The following is a 24447-nucleotide window of genomic DNA, read 5'->3' on the forward strand; positions in this document are numbered from 1 at the left end:
GTGTGTGTGTGTTGGGGGTGGGGGACAGAAATGACCACAGTGGTCTTATGCTGTCATGATGCTGACATAACTCTACCTTGGCTTTAAATAAAAATAAAAGGAACATTTTTCCTTTTCACCAAGAACTTTATGGAACAACCTATTCACACTTTTGTTCCACTACCTTTTGCCATTTTTCAGGCAGCTTCATAATTTCATCTTCCCAACTTTTTATCTTTTTGAGAAAAGAACTCTTCCAGGTGCCTTTTACAGTCTTCCAGGTAACTGAAATTTTTTTGCATTAAGAGAATTTTGTAAAGATCTAAATAAATGGAAATCCGAAGGTGCAAAGTCTGGTGAATACGGCAGATGAATCAGAACCTCCCAGCCAAACTGTAATAGTTTTTGCCTGGTCAACAAAGAAACATGTGGTCTTGCGGTATCCTGATGGAAGATTATGCGCTTTCTGTTGACTAATTCCGGGTGCTTTTCATCGAGTGCGGCTTTCAGTTGGTCTAATTGGAAGCAATACTTGTTAGAATTAATCGTTTGGTTTTCCGAAAGGAGCTCATCATAGAGGACTCCCTTCCAATCCCACCATATACATAACATCACCTTCTTTGGATGAAGACCAGCCTTTGGTGTAGTTGGTGGTGGTTCATTTCGCTTGCCCCACAATCTCTTCCATTCCACATTATTGTACAGTATCCACTTTTCATGGCCCATCACAATTTGTTTTTGAAACGGAACATTTTCATTACATTTAGGTAGAGAATTGCATGTGGAAATATGGTCAAGAAGGGTTTTTTTGCTTCTTACGTGGAACCCAAACATCAAAGTGATTCACATAACCAAGCTGGTGCAAATGATTTTCAGCGCTTGATTTGGATATTTTGAGTATGCCGGCTATCTCCCACGCGGCGTAACGTAGATTGTTCTCAGTTAATATCTTAATTCGATCACTATCAACTTCAACTGGTCTACCCAGTTGAGCATCGTCCAGAGAGAGATCTCCAGCACGAAACTTCGCAAACCACTTTTGACATGTTTGATTAGTCACAGCACCTTCTCCATACACTGCACAAGTCTTTTTTTAAATCTCAGTTGCATTTTTACATTTTTTGAAATAATAAAGCAGAATATGCTGAAAATGTTGCTTTTTTTCTTCCATCTTCAATATTAAAATGGTTACACAAAAATTCACCAGTTTTGATGTCTTTTTTTAAATGCATGCTGATATGACAGCTGTCACATACAATCTAACAAAATTATTTTGAATGAAGTTAAAGACAACTAAGTGCAACTAGAGGAAAAAAACGAACGAAGCTTTTGGCCAACCCAATAGTTTTTTAATCCTGTTACTCTTACATTCAAATGTCTCACATGCATCCTTTCTTTTCTCTTCCACTGCTGCTACACCACTCAATGATTTCATGTCATTCTTCTATTACAGCAGCTACCTTACAAGTCTGTTTGCTGACAGTCTATTGATCATCCAATATATCCAACACACTGCTATCAAAGTTAGCTTACTAATAAAATGTGGATTATATCACTCCTTTCTTTAAATATCTTCAGTGTTTATTGCGTAGTGAACGAAGTCCACATTTCTTAAAAGGCATGCAAGGTTTCTCCAAATGAGCATGATCTTAGTCTGAAACTACAATTCATTCACTTATGAATAAGCACCTACGTTTTTTTCAGACATCACTCTGGATACAGTAGATATAGTGATGCCAAAGTAGCTTATATTCCAGTGGGAAGGTTGCAACTCTTACAACTCCTTCCATAGCATCTGATTTTGATCTAAGGACAGTCATACAAGCCCCTGCTCCGAGTTTCCTGTTCTTAGTTTTCAATGATTTTCCCCACTTAAGAACAAAATCCAATGCTAAATTCTCTATGCGGTTGATCATTTAACAACACTTTTCTTATGTTTCCTCAGTGATTTATTTACATTATAGTACAAAGTTAATGAGTCTTGCTTTACATAATTACTTACTTGCTTAAGCAATTGCTTAATGTGTCTTTTTTGCCTTAAACAAAAACTTCTTGAGGGCAGGGCACAGGTGTTATTCACCTTTGTAAGCCCATCATGCTTTGCATATAGTAAGGACTCATTAAATTTGTTGGAATCATATTTGTTGAATGATTGTTATTGAAACATAAATGCAAGAAAACATAGAATGTTATTGGGTCATTGTGCCTATTATACAAGTTATCCTAGGTGCTTTTCATAGGTGCTTTAATTTAATCCATATAACTTCACACTTTAGGAAACTAAGGCAAAGGGGAATAAAGTAATTTATGTGAAGGTCTTAGATAGCGGCCGTACCAAAAGACGTACTCAGATTTTTCTGACTACAAAGCTCAAACTCTTTCTACTTTACTACATACCACTCTGGTTTGTCGCTATCAATAATATGAATATATTTTTAATTTAGTGGGCCAGATTCACCTTGGTCACAGATGGGCTTCAGTTGGAAAAGCTGAGATTTCATGAAAGTTCATGCCCCATTTGTTTGGTGATTTCATAAAGAAGAAAAAGTTTTGTAAATTTGAGTGTTATTTTTTGATCAAGTTACTCTCTAAAAATGCATAGTGCCAAACTGAAAGAGCAGAAATTTAGTCATAGTTTTGACAAAACACACTGGTAAAATCCGAATATCCCAAACATATACTTTTCTGAGTGTATTACATATTAAGAAAGGAAAAAAAGTTGTTGGTTTTGTTCTCCCCTCCAGGTTTTCCTTAATGTTTTCAGTTTGTATTCTAGTCCCTATCCAAGAGATAAGCTACAACTCCACTCTGGTACAAGTTCATTTTTGTTGACTCTGAGCAGGTTACTTAACCACAGTCAACTATTTTAGTCACCTCATCTGTAAGGGAATACCCAAAAAGGTGAATATCAAACTTCAGATAATAAATTTATGAACCAAGGGATTAGGATTATGCTCAACTGGAAAACTTTGCACTGTACTAGAATGATATGAACAATTATCATATTTGTAATTTATTAACTATAAAATAACTTCCTCACTTTGGAAGTACTATTCTGCCCTTTGATACTTAATGTGGTATCATTAGGTTCAGGACATATAATACTGTATAATAATGAAATATTAGACTGTGTGGATTACTAGTTATTCAAAATAATCATAATTTTATGATGGTTAAATAAATTCTCATTTGCACTTACTTGATGTAAAATACAATATAAAAACAAAATGACCTGGTCATATTTTCCAACGATTATCAATTTCAGTTTACCTGTCCTGGTGATTGTAAAGGAAAAACAAGTGTTTTTGACATACATTGTTTTTGAGGGTGTTTACTTTTTAAAAGGACTTGGAAATCTAGTATAAGTAAAAACTACAAAATAAATAGGAATAACAATTTACTAATTTTTCCCCCCTTTCTCACTCCTTTCTGAAAAGGTGACTCTAGGAAGAATACAGGGCTGAGACCCTTTGTTCCTAAGGCTCAGTTTTCTCATCTGCAAAATGTGGATAATAAAACCTAATCCTAATGAGACTGAGATTACACTTGTTTTGTTAGACCTGCGCGGTCTCCTAGGAGTTTCGACTCGCCCAGGAAACAACAAGAGTCGGAAGTCGATGCAAAACGCAAGAGGTTTATTGAAGGCCGGTGCACCGGGGTTCCTTGGTCCTCATGCAGGAGGTCGAAGAAGAAACCCTTTTGGGCGCGAATATGTCAGTTTTATAGGTTCCCACTTCCCCGTATGTAAATTATAGATTTGGTTGTGTTCTCCTGCTGATTGGTCCCGGCTTAGGCTCGGACCAGAGAGGGAACTTGTCCCCAGCTGCCTGATTGGTCTTTGACAGACACCTTTTTTACATTTTGTTATCTCCCTCCTTCTCCCCAGCTGCCTGATTGGTCTTTGACAGACACCTTTTTTACATTTTGTTATCTCCCTCCTTCTCCCCAGCTGCCTGATTGGTCTTTGACAGACACCTTTTTTACATTTTGTTATCTCCCTCCTTCTCGGAAGGGGGCCGGACATCCTGGAAATTCACCCATTGTCTAAGAAGCCCCTATTGTCTGGAGAGTTCTTAATCATTAGCTGGAACAATGTCCCTCGAGTCCCACATTCCCCCCTTTTTCTTGTGACTATTGATTCCAATCATGGAATCTCAACCTTCTGTTCGTAAACTTTGGTACTGTTGTCTTAACATTAGAACTTGTACAGTACTGATACGTTCTCTAATAAATGCTATCAAGCGATTTAGAACACATGGTCCAAAAGTTAAAATCAACAATAAAACAATAAGAGGTCCCAACAGAGTAGAGATTAAGGTGGTAAACCAGGGGGACTTATCAAACCATGATTAAAACCATCCTTTTTCGTTTTCTCTCTCCTTTTGCCTTTTATCTAAGCGTTCCCTTAGTTTATCCATGGTTTTGGTAATGGTTCCTGAATGATCAATATAAAAGCAACATTCTTCTTTTAGAGCGGCGCATAATCCCCCTTCTTTAAGAAACAGCAAATCTAGGCCTCTTCTATTCTGCAACACCATTTCTGAAAGTGAGGTGAGTGATTCCTTTAGTTGAGTTATGGAACTTTCTAATGCTCGAAGGTCGATGTCTACAGCCTGTCTTAAACTTGCATAATACTGGGGTTGTTGTATGAGGGCTGTGGTTCCTGTTCCTATCCCGGCAGATATTCCTAGTCCTAGAAGGACAGCCAATGTGAGGGTTACAGGCTCTCTCTTCCTTCTCGTTTTTCCCTCGTATTCATCTAAGAAGGACGAATCTGAATGATAGATAAGTCTAGGAACTAATTGCACTAGCACACAAAAATCAGCTGAATTGTTGAGAACCTCTAGAGAGACACAAGGGGTTAGCCCCGTGTTACATGCCCACCATCCATCTTGGGGAGGTACAAGATATCCCGAGCCTGAAGGGAGGCTGAAATCATGACAAAGGTGTCGATGGGACTGGGGAGGTGTTCCTATACAAGTACCATTTCCAGAAACCGAAGACAGAGTTAATTTACTGTTCCCTTTCTGTTTCCATCGACAATGGTCCGGGGAGCTGACATTAGTATAATTAGAACTATATCCTATAGCATCATAATAAGGGGGAGGGGCAGCATAACAGAGCCAACATGATTTTGTAGCCTCCGGGTTTGTAGCATTAAGGACCGTAAAGGCTGCCTGCACCAAAGAAAGCATCCTATCCTGAGGAGTCCCAGGCTTAACTGTGGGTTCTTTGGATCCAGAGGTTTCATTAGTCTCATTCTTTGTTGACGTAGTTGGAGGGGCCGGGGGAAGCAAAGGGGGGCCAAGTACGGGATTTGGGCCTATTGATATAGGAGCAGGAGTCTCAATCTTTAGCTTAAGGGTCATTAATATTCCCAAATCATATCCATTCTTGTAAAATCTAATGCCCCATGAGTGGCCATTTACCCATTTTTTATCTCTTTTTCCAGGATTACTAAAGGAAATTTTGAGGGGGTGGCACCATCCTGAACATTCGGGGGCGACGGGTCGTGGACCCCTGTAAGAAGTATGAGTGTAGTTGGCTGTTACTGTAATAAAATCCCAAGTTGAGGTGGGTCTCCAATAAGTATCTCCTGTGGTTTCACATCCCCAGTTTTGGCAATATAAATTTTCAGTTCCCCCACATTTATAATTCAGGGATCGGGGGCGATGGAACCCAGGGCATACATAGAAGGAGAGGGTTCTGAGCCAACTTCTTCGGACCTGGTTTTTACAACCCTCTCCGGAGTAATCAGCTTTAGTTAGAAGTTGGGACGGAGCATTATGCTGATCATAATAACTCTCTAGATCCCAATAGGGAGCTCCTATGGCCAGTTTACAGACATCAGGAAAAAGGTCTGGCCACCAGGTCCAGGGAGGGGCAGTATGGCTAATGGACCAGGTTATATCTCCAGTTAGAGAAATTACCTGCCAAGTTAGACGTTGGGGCAGGTGAGGGCTAAAATCACTTACAGTCAGTAAAGGCAGTAAAACCAAAATTATAAGTCTTAGGTTCGTAGACGCTTGAGTTTGAGCGGGTTGTCTGTTCTTTGGGCCTGCCATCCTGATGATGCCGCCGCTGGTGCAGCTTTCACGTGTGAAGCATGGATCCAGGCAGCGATGCCGTCCACTTTTATGGCCGTTGGGGTGGTTAGGAGGACGGTGTATGGTCCTTTCCATCGAGGTTCCAACGTCTGGGTTCGATGCCGACGGACGTATACGGAGTCTCCGACTTGGAAAGGATGAGTTTCTCCCAGTGTTCCCGGTTGGTAGGCCTCGGCGAGTTGGGACCATATCTCCTTTTGGACCAGTTGGAGTCCCAATAGCCTAGCATACAAGTCAGTGTTATTTTGACAGTCTGGTTTTATTTCTTCTCCTAAGGTGAGAAGGGGAGGTGGGGCCCCGTATAGCACCTCAAAAGGAGTAAGATGGTACCGGGAAGGTGTATTCCTAACCCGGAACAGGGCTAAAGGACGGAGCACCGTCCAATCTGTACCGCCAGTCTCCAAGGACAATTTGGTTAGGGTCTCTTTTAGAGTTCTATTCATTCTTTCTACCTGACCTGAACTCTGGGGTCTATATGCACAATGTAATTTCCAATCAGTCCCCAAATATCTGGCCACATCCTGACTTACCTGGGCGACGAAGGCTGGACCATTATCAGACCCTATTACCTTTGGTGCTCCAAATCGAGGAAAAATTTCTTCTAAAATCTTCTTGGCTACTACAGCAGCTGTTTCTTTCTTTGTTGGGAAAGCCTCTATCCATCCTGAAAAAGTGTCTACAAAAACTAAATGGTATTTATTACCGCACCTTCCAGGACGCACTTCGGTAAAGTCCACCTCCCAGTAAGTTCCTGGGCGGTCCCCCCTGAGTCTCTTTCCAGTTTCAAGTTTCCCTTTGTGAGCATTTACCTGTTGACATGGGACGCATTCCTGCACAATTTGTTCAGCTAATTTTGTCATTCCAGGGGTTTCGTACCCAGCTTTTTGTAACAAGGCTACCATCTTTTTAGTCCCCAAATGTGTCCATCTGTGCATCTGTTGTAACATGGATTCTGCTTGCTGAGGGGACAAAGTTCCTTTTGTTGTGGCCGGGATGATTTCTTCGTCGCGGCCTGGTTTTTCAGGAACTTTATCTGACAGTCCTAGAATGACTTCTCCCGATGCTATTTCTCGGGCCACTTGGTCAGCCATATTATTTCCCCTAATTATTGGGGTATTTCCTTTTTGATGTCCAGGGCAGTGGATGATACTGACTTTAGTAGGAAGCATAAGTGCAGTCAACAAAGCCATGATTTCGTCTTTGTTTTTAATTTCTTTGCCACCTGAAGTTAGTAGCCCTCTCTGTTGGTAAATGGCACCGTGGATATGAGCGGTAGCAAACGCATATCTACTGTCTGTGTAGATGTTTACTTTTTTATTCTCTGCCATCTCTAATGCCCTCGTCAGGGCAATTAATTCAGCTCGTTGGGCTGAGGTCCCTTGTGGTAGCGCCGCTGCCCATATGACTTGTTTTCCGTCTACCACGGCTGCCCCAGTTCGACGCTTACCTTCCTCCAGGAAACTGCTCCCATCCGTGAACCAGGTGAAATCAGCATCAGGGAGGGGCAGGTCCATCAGATCTGGCCTACTGCCGTGTGCTGCGGCCAGTACTTCCTGACAATCATGTATGATGGTGGAGCCTTCCAAGTCAGGATCAGGTAGCAAGGTGGCTGGATTGAGTCCTGTGGCTGGAGCAAACTTGATGCGATCTGAGTTTAGCAACAGGGTTTGGTAATGGGTCATCCTGGCATTAGTTAGCCACCTATCCGGTGGTTGACGGACTACATTTTCCAGGGCATGAGGAGCTGTTATCGTTAGATTTTGTCCTAAAGTTAGTTTGTCAGCATCTTTGACTAGAACAGCCACTGCAGCGATTATCTTTAAACAGGTGGGCCATCCTGATGCCACAGGGTCCAATTTTTTTGACAAATAAGCATCTGGGCGATTCCAGGGACCCAATTTCTGAGTCAATACTCCTTTTGCAATGCCCTTATTTTCGGCCACATATAAATGAAAAGGTTTGGTTACATCTGGCAGTCCTAGGGCTGGAGCTGAAAGTAAAGCTCGTTTGATTTGGTCAAAAGCCCGTTGTTCCTTATCGCCCCAAACGAAAGGAGTGCTGTTTTTGGTTAGGGGGTACAATGGGGCTGCCAGCTCAGCAAACCCTGGAATCCATAGCCTACAGAATCCGGCCGTCCCCAAAAATTCTCTAACCTGCCTGGCGTTTTTGGGAGCCGGAATTTGGGCCACCGTATCCTTTCTGCTCTCCGTGAGCCATCTTTGCCCCCCTTTTAATAGATACCCCATGTAACTGACCTGTTGTTGGCATATTTGTGCTTTCTTGGCTGAGGCTCTATATCCCAGGGTTCCAAGTTCCGTTAACAGTTTTTCAGTACCCTTGATACAATCTTCTTGGGTCTCAGCAGCTAATAAAATATCATCAACGTATTGGAGTAATGTTACCTGGGGATTTGATTCTCTATATAATGCCAAATCCTGATGGAGGGCTTCATCAAAGATGGTCGGGGAGTTCTTAAATCCCTGAGGTAGCCGTGTCCATGTCAGCTGACCAGACATTCCCGATGTTGGATCTTTCCATTCGAAGGCAAAGTAGGGTTGGCTCAGGGGAGAGAGTCTTAAACAAAAAAAAGCATCTTTAAGGTCCAAAACAGTATACCACGTATGTTGAGGTGGAAGAGTGCTCAGGAGGTTGTAAGGGTTTGGAACTGTGGGGTGGAGGTCTGCCACCCGTTTGTTTACCTCTCGTAGATCCTGCACCGGCCGATAATCATTTGTTCCTGGTTTCTTTACCGGCAGGAGAGGGGTGTTCCATGCTGATTGACATCTTATTAAGATGCCCAAGTCTAGTAGCCTCTGTATATGGGGACGGATACCGTCTTTGGCTTCTCTACTCATGGGGTATTGACGGACCGTTATTGGGGTGGCAGTTGCCTTGAGTTCCACTAGCACCGGGGGCCGATTTTTGGCCATCCCCATTCCGGCAGTTTCTGCCCAGGCTTGAGGGAACCGAGTTACCCAATCTGTAACATTAACTCGTGAGGATGAAGGCTGCTCGTATAATTTATATTCATCTTCTAATTTCATAGTCAATATTTGAAGTAACCTTCCTTTATTATCAGTTATGGTGGGACCTTCTGGCTGAAAGTGGATTTGAGCCCCTACTTTGGAGAGTAAATCTCTTCCCAGCAAAGGATAGGGGCATTCCGGAATAATCAAAAATGAATGGGTTACTCGTCCAATCCCAAGATCTACTGTCCTTCGTGTGGTCCATGAATATTGTTTATTCCCAGTGGCTCCTTGTACCCATGACCTTTTAGCTGAGATAGGACCTTTTGAGTGGAGAAGGACGGAGTGCTGGGCTCCGGTATCTACCAAAAATTGAACAGGTTCCCCCTCCACTTTAAGAGTTACCCGGGGCTCGGGGAGAGGGTTCGAGCCCTGACTTTCCTAGTCTTCTTCTTCCAAGGTTAAGATTTTGTTTCTGGTTGGCCTTCCTCCATTCTTTTTCTTAGGGCATTCTCTCGCCCAATGTCCTTTTTCTTTACAGTAGGCACATTGGTCCTTGTCTAATGGTCGCCTTCTGTCTGCCGTTCGCCCTTCCTGCCCATTTCTATCCCCTATATTTCTTCCTCCAACCACAGTGGCCAGTATCTTACTTAAATTCCTCTCTTGTCTCTTATCTCGTCTTCTTTCACGGGCTGCCTGCTCTTTCTGCTTTCTTTCTTCCTTCTCTTCCTCTGTTTCTCTTTTGTTATATACTTTATCTGCCTCTTTTACTAACTCCTGAAGCGAAAATCCCTGCAAGCCATCTAGCCTCTGTAATTTCTTCCTAATATCAGGGGCCGCTTGATCAATGAAAGCCATTGCTACAGTAGCCCTATGTTCCTCCGAAGTTGGATCATAAGGGGTAAAGCGTCTAAAGGCTTCCATTAAACGTTCCAGGAACACAGTTGGCGATTCCTGGGGCCCCTGAGTTACTTCCCTTACCTTAGCCAAATTAGTGGGCCGTCTGGCCGCTCCATGGAGACCCGCCACCAGAGCCTGGCGATACATTTTCAGGCGCTCCCTACCTTCCGGGGCATTGAAATCCCAGTTTGGCCTGACGAGTGGGAAACCAACATCAATCTCATTAGGCAGCTGGGTAGGTTGCCCATTGGCGCCTAATACATTTTTTCTGGCTTCTAAAAGAACCCGTTGCCTCTCCTCAGTCGTTAGGAGAGTCTGAAGCAGCTGCTGACAATCATCCCATGTGGGCTGGTGGGAGAAAACAAGAGATTCTATTAAAGCGGTAAGGGCCTGTGGATTTTCGGAAAAAGTTGGGTTATGCATTTTCCAATTATAAAGATCTGCAGAGGAAAAGGGCCAATATTGGAGAGGTCTATTCCCTTGGCCGTCGGGGGGGCCATACTCTCTAAGAGGTAGGGCAGTGGAGTCCGGGGAGATAGCCCTCCGGCTCCTAGTGCCCGCTGAGGGACCCCTTTCTTCTTCCATCATGGATGGTTCCCTTTGTGCCGAGGGCAGTGGAGCTGGGGGTCCTCTAGGTGGTAGGGGATTTGGGGCCGGAGGATAAGGGGGTGGGGAATCCAAAAGAAGCAAATCGGACTGTGGGTCAGGATAAATCGCCTTCGGTGGATCCGGGGCGTCAGGTAGCTTTTCCGTGTTGGGGTTTTTCTTTAAGGCTAATATCTCCGACGCTGCTGATGTGTGCGCGGACGTACCTGTTGAGGAAACAAAGGGCCGGACCCACGGAGGTGGGGAGAGAATTAAATCTTCCCAGACCAAGACATATGGTACTTGGTCTGGGTGTCCGTGGGGATCTATATTAAATATTTTAGACTTCAGCAGCTTAATCTTGTCTAATAAAAAGGATCCTTCGGGGGGCCATCCTATCTGAAATGTTGGCCATTCAGAGGCACACAAAGTCTGCCACTTTCCTTTCTTCACCTCTACCGAAAAATTATGGGCTCTGGCCCGAACTTCGGTCCAATGGCTTAGGGTAAGGGAAAGAGGAGTCGTCACAGTTTGTCCCATTGTCGTCCGTCAGAGAAGAAGAATAGACCACAATACAGAAACAGTTAAAACTCCATGAAACACATATACGCATGGGCCACCGCGAGCTCGCTTCAAAACCGAAACTTCTTCAGATGGCAGTTATCACCAAGGGAACTGCCGAAACCGAGTGAAGGGGAGACAGAGTTTGCCTCTCCTTCCAGATGAGCCACCAGGGCGTCCCCTAGGGCTCATGGACGCCGGCTATTAGCACGTCTGCCTAGCCAGAGGTCCGATACAGATTCCATAATAAGCCGATTCTTACGGCTTTCCTCCGATAATGGCCCACAAAGAACAAGGGACAAACAGACAATCAAGCTCGAGCTTACCTGGTACCTCCAACTCCCGATGTTCTTGTGGTCCGGGGCGAGTGGAATCCCGGACGAGCCCCCAAATGTTAGACCTGCGCGGTCTCCTAGGAGTTTCGACTCGCCCAGGAAACAACAAGAGTCGGAAGTCGATGCAAAACGCAAGAGGTTTATTGAAGGCCGGTGCACCGGGGTTCCTTGGTCCTCATGCAGGAGGTCGAAGAAGAAACCCTTTTGGGCGCAAATATGTCAGTTTTATAGGTTCCCACTTCCCCGTATGTAAATTATAGATTTGGTTGTGTTCTCCTGCTGATTGGTCCCGGCTTAGGCTCGGACCAGAGAGGGAACTTGTCCCCAGCTGCCTGATTGGTCTTTGACAGACACCTTTTTTACATTTTGTTATCTCCCTCCTTCTCCCCAGCTGCCTGATTGGTCTTTGACAGACACCTTTTTTACATTTTGTTATCTCCCTCCTTCTCCCCAGCTGCCTGATTGGTCTTTGACAGACACCTTTTTTACATTTTGTTATCTCCCTCCTTCTCCCCAGCTGCCTGATTGGTCTTTGACAGACACCTTTTTTACATTTTGTTATCTCCCTCCTTCTCGGAAGGGGGCCGGACATCCTGGAAATTCACCCATTGTCTAAGAAGCCCCTATTGTCTGGAGAGTTCTTAATCATTAGCTGGAACAATGTCCCTCGAGTCCCACAGTTTCACACATTAATGGTATATAACCTAGTGCTCTGTCACTTACAATTTGAGTGAACTTGGCCTAGTTACTTCACTTCTTTGAACTTTTTTCTCATTTGTAAAGTGTGGCTAATATAATCTGTCTTGCTCATGCAGGTTTGTTGTGGGATCAGATAAACAACGGCATGTGAAAGTGTTTTTATAAAGTACTAGAAAATGTAAGGATAATTCTTTCCAAAGCAACTACCACTGGTCCAATTTTTCCTGCTACATAGTGTTGTATGTTCTTAGATACAATATTATACAGAGGGGAACTCAAAGTCTTTTCTCCGTTATCACTTCCTTTTTTCTGCATCTGCTTTCCTAGGGAAACAAGATTTAGTTCTACCTTTGTGCTTGTCCAGGTTATAGAAAAGGCATTAGTGGCAAAGGATAGCAGTTGCCCCATTCTAGCTCCAGTTATTCAAGAATAACTGTACAGTTAATGAAATTTCTGCCCTTTCTAGGTGTAAATAAACAATTCTTGAAATATAGTCTTTTAGATGCTATATAAACAATGGATTCCTAAAGAGAACTCTTCTCTAATAATGAAAAAGCAACTTGTATATAATTACAGCTAGATGATTGTGAATGTTTACTAATTGAAAACGATTCATGAAACTATACTCTTGAAGTATAGTCTTCCTAGAATCAGAGCAGCAGTGTAAATTAATATAAAAAAAACAGAAATAGGGACTTCCCTGGTGGCGCAGTGGTTGAGAGTCCGGCTGCTGATGCAGGGGACGTGGGTTTGTGCCCCGGTCCGGGAGGATCCCGTGTGCTGCGGAGCGGCTGGGCCCGTGGGCCATGGCCGCTGGGCCTGCGCGTCTGGAGCCTGTGCTCTGCAACGGAATAGGCCGCAGCAGTGAGAGGCTAGTGTACCGCAAAAAAAAAAAAAAAAAACAGAAATAATAGTATACAGAATAAAAACCAAGATATTTCCAATTGTTGATGATATTTTCCTTTCTTAACAATTAATTTAATTTCTTAAACAATGAATGATAAAGTTAAATTGAGAGAGAAATTTGTAAAGCTGAATTTTTTATTAACTTTCTAGGATGTAGTTATAATGCATCTTAATTCTGTAATCCCTGTCAACTGTCTCTTCTGCAAATTAATCATTTACAAAACAGATGGCTACCCTCTTGTTAGAGACCTAGAATTCAAAATTATATTAAGGATAGAGACAAATTATGCATATAACCACTCTTTTATTATTAAAGCTGGTCTCTAAAAAGGAATACATTTCAAAACTTACCCCAATGAGGGCAGTATGAGTCTCCCAGGATTCTAGAAAGATTCCATCCAGAATAAAGTATATCAAAAAGATTTTTTTTATTTCATATATGGCTTAATGCTATTTATTGAAATTCCTATGTATGTAGGGCAAAATATCACATCCACAACACAAAACTAAATGTGATTGGAAGGATGTGACATTGTTGGAACATTGTTGCATGCTGACACAATACCTCACAGCTAGTTCAAATCCTTCCTTCTCTACAATTTTTATATTACTTGGATTTAATGGAAACCCAGAAAACAATAATGAATTTCCCCAAGAAATAAACTCATTATGCATCCATCTTTTCAAGTCAAGGTATTTTTAAATGGAGAGAAAGCAATTTACCATAACATCTACATAACATTATGGACAAAAAGTCAGACTTTAGAGCCCAACTACCTAGGTTCAAATCCTGCTTCAAAGAGGTAATAGCTGTGTAATCTAGGGTAAATTGCTTAACTTCTTTGTGCCTCAGTTTGTTCATAAGTGAAATAATGAGAGTAAAACTCCATATCTCATAGGGTTCTTGAGGATCGAATGAGTTGCTACCTGCATGGTAGTACTTGGAATACAGTATACATGATATAAACCTTTGTTAAATTAATTTAACAGAAATAGTGATAAGAAACAGCAGGAAGAACTTACTGAGAAACTTCTACAGTTACCACTCTGTTTTTGTCAGTAATGAAAGCTACTTCAAAAAAAATTCTGAGAGATTTCCTCTGCTTACTTTCAAGTCATCAACTATCCATTAAATACCTACTGTGCCTGGTGTCTTGGGGACACAAAATAAATTTAGTAGTCTCTGCCCCTCGGGAAGTTACAGTTTTTCTACACTAAATTTAGAATAAATGCTCACGACGCAAAATTCAAAGAAACATGCAACAAAAAATACTAGAATGCCGCAAAAAATTAACCTGGTAAGTAAAACTATTCACAAATTCAAGATGTATGTTAAGAAAAACGCAGTTACCAATTGGGAATGCATTTATTTTGACATCTACACAGAGAGCTGCTAAATACAATGATTCACATCAACAGACATTCTGTAGACATTCTGTAGAATGTAGAATCAACAGACATTCTGTAGAAATAGTAATACTTTCCTTTCTCTCTGGGGTATTTGACAAAACCTGAGGGCGATCCCGCAAAACCAGAGAATGAAAACTGCAGTGGGAACATCAAAGGTCTTGTGACTGGTGCCTAAGAACCAGGATGACAACGTGGTGGGCTCGGTGAACACCTGGATCTGTGAGGCAAAGACAGGCTCGGAACCACGATCAGGATTAGGGACGAACTTGTTCCCTCGGCTGATACTGACCAGTCCGCAAAACCCAGTGGCGCGAACCAGGGGACTCCCCTCGCGTGCGACCTCCAGGGCGTGGGGGAGGCCAGGCTGAGAGACGACAGGTTACTCAAAGCTAACGGTCCCCACGCCGCCTCCCAGATCTTGAGGATGGGCATCCGAGACCAAGTCCGTGCCACCACGTCCCGGCTCGGTGGGCCGCTGAGGTGCCAGCCGAGGTTACCCGAGTCCGCTGCCCCCGGCTCGGCCCCCCTCAGTCCGCCGCCCTTGTACCCGGCCGACACGTCACTTCCGGCGCGCGCGCCCGCTGGTGAAGAGGGACAGGGTCGGGGCCCCGGCGCGCTGCTGCCGGGGGGCGCGCAGGGGGGGCGGGGCTGGGTAAGGGGGAGTGTCTGCCAGCCACAGCCGCCGCCGCCGCCACCGTTGCTGCCGTTGATATCGCTGCTGCCGCCGGGGCTGAGGAGTTTGCTGAAGCCTTGGCCTCAGAACCGGCCCAGTCTTCCCGCCCGCACTTCGGCCGCCAGCGCCGAGAGCACTGACCGCGCTGACCGGTGCAGAAGCAGGAGTTGCCTCAGTCTGTGGAGCGGCGGGGACGGCCCCGGCTCCTCTTCCCCTCCCTGACCCCTTCCTTTCATCGTCTCAGTCATGGGGAACGCGGCGACCGCCAAGAAAGGCAGCGAGGTGGAGAGCGGTGAGTCAAGGGCTGGGTCTGGGGGCCCGCCGGGCGGGCCGGAACGGGGCACCGAGCGCCCCTCCGGGTCGGAGCCCGGAGGCCGCTGACACGGTCCAGGCCTCGCAGCGGCCGCCGGGAGCCACTCTAGGGGACCCTGGGGACCCGCTCCCTTCCTCTTCCACCCCCTCCCCCCAGCTCCGGCGCGAGGGCTGAGCGCCGAGGGCCGGATGGAGAGGGCGAGGGAGGAGAGCGGTCCCTGCAATTCCGTCTTTCACTAGAGCGCGCGCCGGGGGTGGGGTGGGGGGGTCTCCCATGCTTAGATGCTTCCCCAAATATGGTCCGGATAAAGAAGTCTCTTGGACCATCCCAGCCCTCGCTCCCCCCCCAAAAACGCGGGCCCCCTCTTTGGGAGCCACAGGTAGTGTTGTGAGCAGAGTTGGCTCTTTTCCCTCCATCACTTGGGTCCATCCCAACCTTATCATCAGGTGAGGGGCTGCGGGTCTGGTCCTCCGCAGGTGAGGTTAATCCTAAGTGGGCAACTACGTTTTAGAGATCCTCCGTCTTTTCAGATTAGGAGTGGAAAATATAATAAGAGTAAACAAAAACTTTTCCCATTATAGAAAAAAAGCAAGGCAGGTTTGCCTTTTCTTGAGACATGCAAGAATTTGCTACAATGTCTATAAAACTTAAAGGTCACTCTGAATTGAAGTGCTTCCAGAATACGGTGGATTTCTTCTGAGAGCTGAAAGTGCAGGCACTCTACACTTTACACCAAACAGTAAAAAGTCATGAATTTCTGTATGGCTATATGGTTTTATTTATTTATTTATCTATCAATCAATCCGTCAGTCAGTCTGGATGGTTTTTGCCTTTGCCAGGTTCAACTCAGATTTGATGATTCAGGATGAACAGAAAACAAATAGTATTCGTTGTGTGACCGGGAGTAAATGACATCTCAGCACTTGAGGGAATGCCTGATGAATTTATTACAGTTTGTGTAAATATCTTTTAATGCTTCTATGTTTTTACTACGTTTTAGGTTAATTTCATAATTTAGCATGAAGGAAATAGCTTTTTTCGGTATCAGTAAAGCAGAATCGATTGGGAAATATCTAGTCATTCATTTTGTTTAATGTGAATAGTTAGATCAGATTATGTGGTTTGTGTTTCACCAATAAAGTTTTGGTGTTAATTTTCAGGAGCTCCAGAAAAGTTTAATGTCTTTAATATGTGATATGGAGATTTTAAAAAACCAATATAGAGGTAGAATTTTAGTGTTTTTTTTTCTTTAATTGCACAAATGTAGTAACTAACTGTACAAAAAGTATTAATGCGGAAAGTAAAGAATTACTTGTGCCTTTCATCATTTTCCTTTTTAATTTAAAGCTAAAGATAAAACATGTGCTAATTGTATTACAAAGAGTGTGCTTGGTAATGGAATCATATCAGTAATTTTTATTAACAAGTGCTGGCCTGTACAGTGTTTATATTTTTAACAGTGATAGTAGACTCTTTTGTGATTTATATATTTCCATTATTAAGTTACCAAACTAATTCTCCCCTAGACAGTATTAATTTGAAGCTCGTAGCTATGGGATAATCTTGGAATATTTACAGGAAACAGAAAGGAAACTTTAGATGTTTATCAGAATATCTTGAAATTATTCCTATGAATAAATTCTTTCCTAAGCTTTAACTGTTAGTGATAGCCTAGTTCTTAAGTATGTTAGCCAGCTTTTTATATAAGTTTATTTATGGAAACTGAAGGTCATTATAGTAGTTTGAATAAATGTTGTGAAGTGATAAAAGAAAATAGCAAGCTATGTCTCATTGGGACAGTCATTGCAAGTGTCACATGTTGATCAGTTTGTAATTTCATTTGGAGCAATGGTATCAGGTGCATGTTGCTGCTGTTCTACTGTGGCGAACAAAGAAATTTTATCAATATATCTTAAAACTTAATGAAAGAACAACTTTTACCATCATATACGTAACTGTTCTGTATAGTTTTTAAAAACTACTTTTGAAAATATATACCTTTCAAAATTTGAATGTAGTTATTTAAACTTCAGCTGATACATAAAAGCATAAACTTTTAGAAATATAAGTGATTCTAGAGATCAGCCTGTGTAATCATTCCATTTCAAAGCCAAAGTGCCTGACCTCTGAATAAGCTGGAGCTGAGATCATGCTATTGGTGATATCAGAGTAAGGAATAGAATCTGATGCCCTGACTCAATACTGTATCACTAAATAATCAATTAATACGAATATTTTCAAAATATCTACAAAGTGTATTAGTTTCATATGGAGACTCTGTAAGTAAAGCTCAAGAAATTTTACTATCTAGTGTGAGAGAGAAAATGTACATATAAAAGTTAAGTGAAAAGCAAAATATGACAAGTGCTAACATTATGGAAAATGAACTTAAAACTCTGAAAACTACCAATAGGAAAATGTTTGATTTGAAATGATGATATAAAAATATCAGGCCAGTTAGGATTTGAGGTTTGGCCCTTGCCTCATACAGGTGACTCTGGAGCTTAGTTCTAAAAATATTCCAGAAGAATGAAGCTGGGCATAAAAATATTTGAGAACGGTCTTAGTTAGCTTTGACCATCTGGTGCTTATGTTGTACTCTATTGAAATCTATCCCCCTACACTTAGAATAAAACATTTTCTGGGGTAAGACTTGAAAGCTGGGGAGATTTCATTTTCATCTCCACAGTTTCTGGAGATCACATTAAGTTGGGTACCTATTATTCTACTGTAGTGAACTAGGAAATTGTATTGATATGTCTTAAAACTTAATGAAAGAGCAACTGTTACTTTTACATACCTGTTCTGTGTATTTTTAAAAATTACTCTAGTAAAAAATATGTGTCTCAAAATCTGACTGTAGTTATTTAAACTTCAGCTAATATGCAGAAGTATAAATTTTAGAAAAATAAGTGAGTGTACAATTCTCTGAGAAATTTTAAACTTGTCATTCAAAATTGTTTTACTTATCCTGTCTCCCACTTTTTACTTTACTCACAGCCCCCAACATAAAAACAGATGCCACCTATTTTAGCCTAGGAGGGGTTTTTTGTTTGTTTATTTCATTAAAAAACAAACAAACATTAGATGTCCTCTACCCCCCACCACATGTTGCTTGGGGCTTTATGTTACACTCTTAGCGCCAAGGTGTTGAGACCTATGGGTAAAGTGTTGGTAGAGATTTGAATGCAGATTCTCCCATGACTGCAAGTGGTAGAGCCACCTGTAAGCCAGTGTTCATATAATGAGTTTTGAATGTTTTCCAGAGTCTCTCTGTCTTAAGAACTTTTGAAGATGAATGGAAGTTAAAGAAAGTCACCAGTAGACTAGTTTCAACCAAAATGCAAGTTTCATAAAAACTAGCATTTTTTTAAAGGCTTACTGTGTGCCAGGTTCTCTAGTACTTTGCATTCATAATTTCACTTAATCTTTTCAACTGTATGATATAGTTTAGTTATTTCTCCATTTTATAGATGAGAAAAAGGAGGCTTAGAGAGCTTAAATGACTTGTCTAAGGTTGCACAGCTAGTAAGTCAGGGAGTAACGTTTGAACTTAGGCAGGTTAACCCCAGAACCTGAAATCCTAACCACTGTGCAAACAGCCTCTGTATCCAATGGAAAATCTGATTCTAAGATACACAGAATAGCTTATACTTCATTTTAATCTGTTTATTATTATAGAAAATTTTGGTGGTTTCCAATAGTATCTTTATTTGGATATAGTAGATATCTTAAATGAAAGAGTTAATTTTTCCTTGTACTGTCTTCTAGATTCAATTTCTGTAAATTGAGGATGAAGGATTAAATTACCTTGAAAGTCTTTTCAGATTCAATGTGGTATAATTTCAAATTAAGCCATAGAAAATTAATTTTATATACTTAAAGCATTCATTAATATTTGTGTTTAATCCTTTTTTTCTCATTTGTAAATGTACTTTCCCTTTCTATGAAATAGCCAATTGAAAAATTACTTTTGAACTTATATTGCCATTTTAAAAGTACTTGGAAATTTGCATTTTACCATGGTTTACAATAGCACTATCCAATCAAACTTGCTGCTGTGATGGAAATGTTTATATTGTCTCATGTGGTAGCCACTAGCTACATGCAGCTATTGAGCACTTGAAATGTAACCTGGGCAACTGATAAACTGAATTTTTAACCTACATGTGGCAGTTAGTGTTTGGTATATTGGACACCACACGTTTAGAGCATAGCTGTCTTTACATGTAATAAAAACGCCAACCCATCTTTCCATCATCTTGGTAATTTGTGGATCCTCACAAGTTTGTACAGATGAACAAAATGCTGTATTTGTCTTTTTTCATACTAGAAATTAACTTATTTCTTCAGTATTTCCTCTGAATAAGCATTTATACACCTAGTGAACAGATTATTATAGTTTAGTAATTTGTGTATAATCTGTAAAGTTAGGTACAAAGTTAATTTCCTTATTGGACTCTACTACAATTAGAATTTATTAGTTTTTAATACTGAATCCCAGTGAATACATTTTTATTGAAAATTTTTATAGATTTAAATGTTGACTAGGAACAAGTTCAGTGATCTCATATCTTATGTCTTTAAACTTTTCAATTATCATATTTTTTTAAAAGAAAATCAGCAACAGATATTTATTCCATTTTAATAGATTGCCAGAAGAATTTTGGAGTAGTCTTCCTTAGGTTAAAAAATAAAGAAAAAAAAGTGAAAATAAACAGCCACACTATTTGGATGATAAATACATATTATCTCATACAGTTCCATGATTCTCTGATTCATTTTGTGCAGATCATCTACTGTGTAAAATTACCCTCCTGCTCAGGAACCATTTTTCCCATTCTCCTGGCCAGTGTCCTCTACTTAGGATATAAACAGATTGTTGCTTTTCATTGCCAGCAGCAGGATAATTAGAGGCATGAAAGCCAGTTTAGAGAAGTAAGCCATGGCTGAGTGGCAGAAGCAGCAGATGAAAAGATACTAGGTAAGCCAACATAGCTATTAAGATTCTTTCAGATAGTAAGGAGTTGACCATAAGTCATTTTGATATTCCATTAAATTAATAAAATAATTAGTATAATTTACAAAATTGTCTATATATCTATGTGATAATAAATGTTAGTACACATGTGTCCACATTTCCTCAAGGGAATAAATCTTAAGTTTTTAACGGAAAAAAACTATGTTAAATAGGAAAATGTGGAACTTATAGGAGGTAAATATACCTAGGTCAGTACCATATTATTTGGAGTATTTTATCTTAATTTAAAAAATATTCCTCAAGAGTCCCTGTATTGTTCTTTTCTTTGTTCATTTGTTCATTCATTCTACATATTGAGTTCCTAATATGTGACAGACTTTATGCAAGTCTATGGGAATAAAGGCTGAATCGGATACAGTATCTGCTCCAAAGTACCTGTGTTTCAGAAGGGGGAGACAGACATGTCAACAACTTAATGAAAAACAAAAAACAAAACAAAACAAAAAAAAACTGTTACAAATGCTTTTGTAAAAGTTCACTGGGGGAACCAATAGAAAGTATGGTCATTTCCACAGAGGTGGGGGGAAGTGAAGTTCAAAAAGGACTGCAAAGACGAGGTGAGCCCGGAGTTGAACATTGAAAATCGTAAATGTTCAACAGCAGGATCACAGGAGGAAGTATGTTCTGAGTAGAGAGAGCACACAGAGTGAGCAAAGATACAGAGGGGTGAAACAGCATGACATACTCAGGGACGAAAGTAAGTTGTCCATTATGACTAAATGATAGAGGATGGGGTTCGTGGTAGGGAAGAGGGGAGATTGTACAATGAAAGATGAGACTGAAGAAATGGACAGAGACCGTGAAAAGAGTTTGAATTTTATCCTATGGACATTAGGGAGCTACTGTGAAATAAGAGAAAGATATGATAAAATTTGGGTTTTAGAGAGATTACTTTGGTGGTAATGTGAAGATGTCACCATGGAACAAGTGAAGTGTTTGGAGGCAGGAAGATCAATTAGAAGGCTCCCTCTCTCAAGTGAGGGACTTTGAGGGTCTGAATCAAGGTGGTAGAGGTAGGGATACAGGAATGATCTGAAATGTGAGAAATTTGGAAACTAAAAATAAGCAGACTGTACTGTACTGAGTGCATGTTGGGAATGAGGAAAAGGAGGAATTGGGAATAACTCCCAAGTTTTTAGCTTCTGTGTCTTGGTGGCTGGGTTGTAATGCCAGTAATGGAGTTAGGAAATGGATATAAGGGGAGGAACAGATTTGGGGGGGCATATTGAACTCAGGGTGCCTATGGCATTTCTGAAAAATGATTTCTGATTGGTTGTTTTATGTGTGGATTGTCTATAATTCTCCCAGCTGTGAGGGAAAGAATGACCTTGGATGGTCAAAGGATCTTTTCCAAATTTCATCCTCATTTTGCTCCCCTTTTAAGGCCAGCTGTTTAGAAGCTATAAAACTATATATGACATCTGACATGACTTCTATAAATTAAGAACTGTAGCCACTAAAAATTTAGCTTCTTTGTTTTGAAAAAAGTAAAAGCCAAAGCACTGATGAGAACAGCGTAACTTTTAAAGAAACAAAATAATTTAAAGTCAGATAAAATGTTACTTTTATAATTAAAGTAAGCATCCTATATGCTGTTGAGTTTTGTAGAGTCATGTGGAATAGTGGAAAAAACATGTAAAATATAGTACCAACATATATTGTACTAAGTAAATATCAATATTCTTCCCTTAGCGTTCTTTAAAATTGATATTAAAAAGTTAAAGTGTGACTTAATAGTAGGAATATGAACTTAGAATAAGAAAAATCTAAATTCTCTTTTCTAATTCTTTCCATTAGTTTGCTTTAGACAAGTGTTTTAATACCTCCAAGCTGTACTATAAAATTGAGAAGGATGAATTTGATAAAGAGGCTGTGGCCTTTTCCAGGTTTATAATTCAATTTTTCCCATATATTTATTAAAAGAAAGAAGGTATATTTTAAAAGTAGCAAGACAGGAATAAATTATAGAGGAGTCTTACGGAATTATGTGGGTAGAGAAATGGCAAATGATCCTCAGTGTGAGCAAATACAAGGTAATTTATTTAGGGGAAATTTTTGATCTGTACTTAAATAACGATAGCCTCTGAGTTTTGGCCTAAGAAACAAATTTTGGAATCACTGTATTGATCTTTGAAGATATTTTCATGTTCTGCTGTAGGTAAAGGGACCACTTAAATGTTGGTCATCAAGGGAGTGTATTAGAAACAAAACATAAAACAGTCTACTCTTAGTGTAAAATCCTTAACGTATTATGTGTAGTTATGATGTTTTGTTTATAGCAGAACTGGAGAAAGTTAAGATCAGGGCGGCTAATGGGAGTAAGTGAATTGGTCTATTGTATGAAGATAAACTTAAAACAAAAAAACAAACAAAAAATACCCCCCAGAACTCTTCATTCTAGAAAGATTAGGGCTACACGATTGAAGTGTATAAACCAAATAGTATAGACAGAGAAAATCTGGCATTATTCACCTACATTTAGAACACTAGAACTCATGGGCTATTCCTCAAAACTTATAAAAGCTAGTTGTAGAGCAAATAAAAGGAAGTACAGTGAAACCTTCATAAACTTGGCTTAGATAATAAATATATTTAACTGATTATTTATGTTTAAAGGTAGAAACATTTGTGCTTACAAATTCAGCTAGTATTTTTATCAACTTAAAAATTGCTGGAAAGTGTTGATGCGCTTTTATTCTTTTTATAGGTTTTGTAACCCTTTCAGCCCCTTACAGCTTCAAAAAGACTCATCAGTATTAGTAGACCTCTTTCTTGATAATATTGAGGTTTACTACCATAATGCAAAAAATAAATTATTTCCCCTGATATGGAGGTATAGCTTAAAAGTTGCTTAAATATAGAGGTATAACTTAACTTGCTTAATTAGAGATGGAGGTATAGCTTAAATTTTTATATTTCAATCCATTATAATTCATCTATTCATTTTTTTTTAATTTCTGGGGGGGCGTGTAGGAGATACAGAGTTGTCTTCATGTAGCTCATAGTCTAGTGGAAGCTTTAGACAAGTAAATGCATAATCATGAGAATTTTGTAGGAAGTATATTATAGAGTATTTCCTGCAGTAACAATTTGGTTTTTTACTTTTTGGTTATAATAGATTCAGTAATGTTCTGTATCTATGTGGATAATTTTCTGAATCAAATTCGGGACTACTTGGGACTTCCCCGGTGGTCCAGTGGTTAAGACTCTGCGCTTCCACTGCAGGGAGCACGGGTTTGATCCCTGGTCAGGGAACTAAGATCCCACATACTGAGTGGCGTGGCCAGAAAAAAAAAAGGGGGACTCCTTTAAAGAGAGAAATGAACTAATTGACAGTTCACAATAAAGGATAATTCAGTAGCACATTTGACATTAGGGCTGCCTTATAAAATCCAATGTAAATGCCATATCTTTAGCTGATTTGCTGTTACAGGTATAAAGTCCCAGGCTTTATGGCTATGGTTTAAGATTGTATTCCCTGTTGCCTACTATTCATTTAATGTTAACTTTTCAATGACTTCTGAAATTTTTGTTTTCTAGTAAAACAACTGTTGAATCTAAACCTATGAGTCCTTGGCAAGTCTGTATTCTCCATCTGGACTTTGACTCAGAAACAAAGATACTGTCTTGAGATCTCATTATTTTAAGGTTCTACTTAATGGGTATTCAATTTCCACTTATTCAAGTAGAAGACCATATAGCATCAGCAGACCGTTGTGGTATGTGAGCCACAAAATTGAAAGAAACTGTTTATACAGATATTACTTAGCTTCTTTTATAAGAGCCAATTCTGCTAATTTAGCTCCTCCAGTCCTAGCTCAGCTAGGATCCTGTCCTAGCTCAGCTCCCTAGATGTATAGAAGCCATGAAAGGTTAAACTGGGGAAGAATATGAATCTCTCTTTAGGCTGTAGTCTTGAGGTTACTAAATAAGCTATAGTTCAACTGATAGAATGATGCAGAGACAGAATAG

The 24447-nt window shown here is 40.6% G+C and overlaps 1 protein-coding gene across 2 annotated transcripts in view; it reads left to right on the plus strand.

Moving 5' to 3' along the window:
- Window positions 1–15086: 15086 nt before the first annotated feature.
- The window catches only part of PRKACB (protein kinase cAMP-activated catalytic subunit beta), a 143116-nt gene continuing 133755 nt past the window's right edge, over window positions 15087–24447 (plus strand). The window contains exon 1 of one of the 2 annotated variants that reach the window (XM_067726707.1): window positions 15087–15413. In XM_067726707.1, coding sequence (XP_067582808.1) covers window positions 15368–15413 — 46 coding nt within the window. In that variant the 5' untranslated portion in view covers window positions 15087–15367. The remainder of the gene's footprint in view (window positions 15414–24447) is intronic. The other variant, XM_067726710.1, reaches the window with a different exon arrangement.

Source organism: Pseudorca crassidens, chromosome 2 (assembly GCF_039906515.1).
Source record: "Pseudorca crassidens isolate mPseCra1 chromosome 2, mPseCra1.hap1, whole genome shotgun sequence".
Taxonomy (NCBI): domain Eukaryota; kingdom Metazoa; phylum Chordata; class Mammalia; order Artiodactyla; family Delphinidae; genus Pseudorca; species Pseudorca crassidens.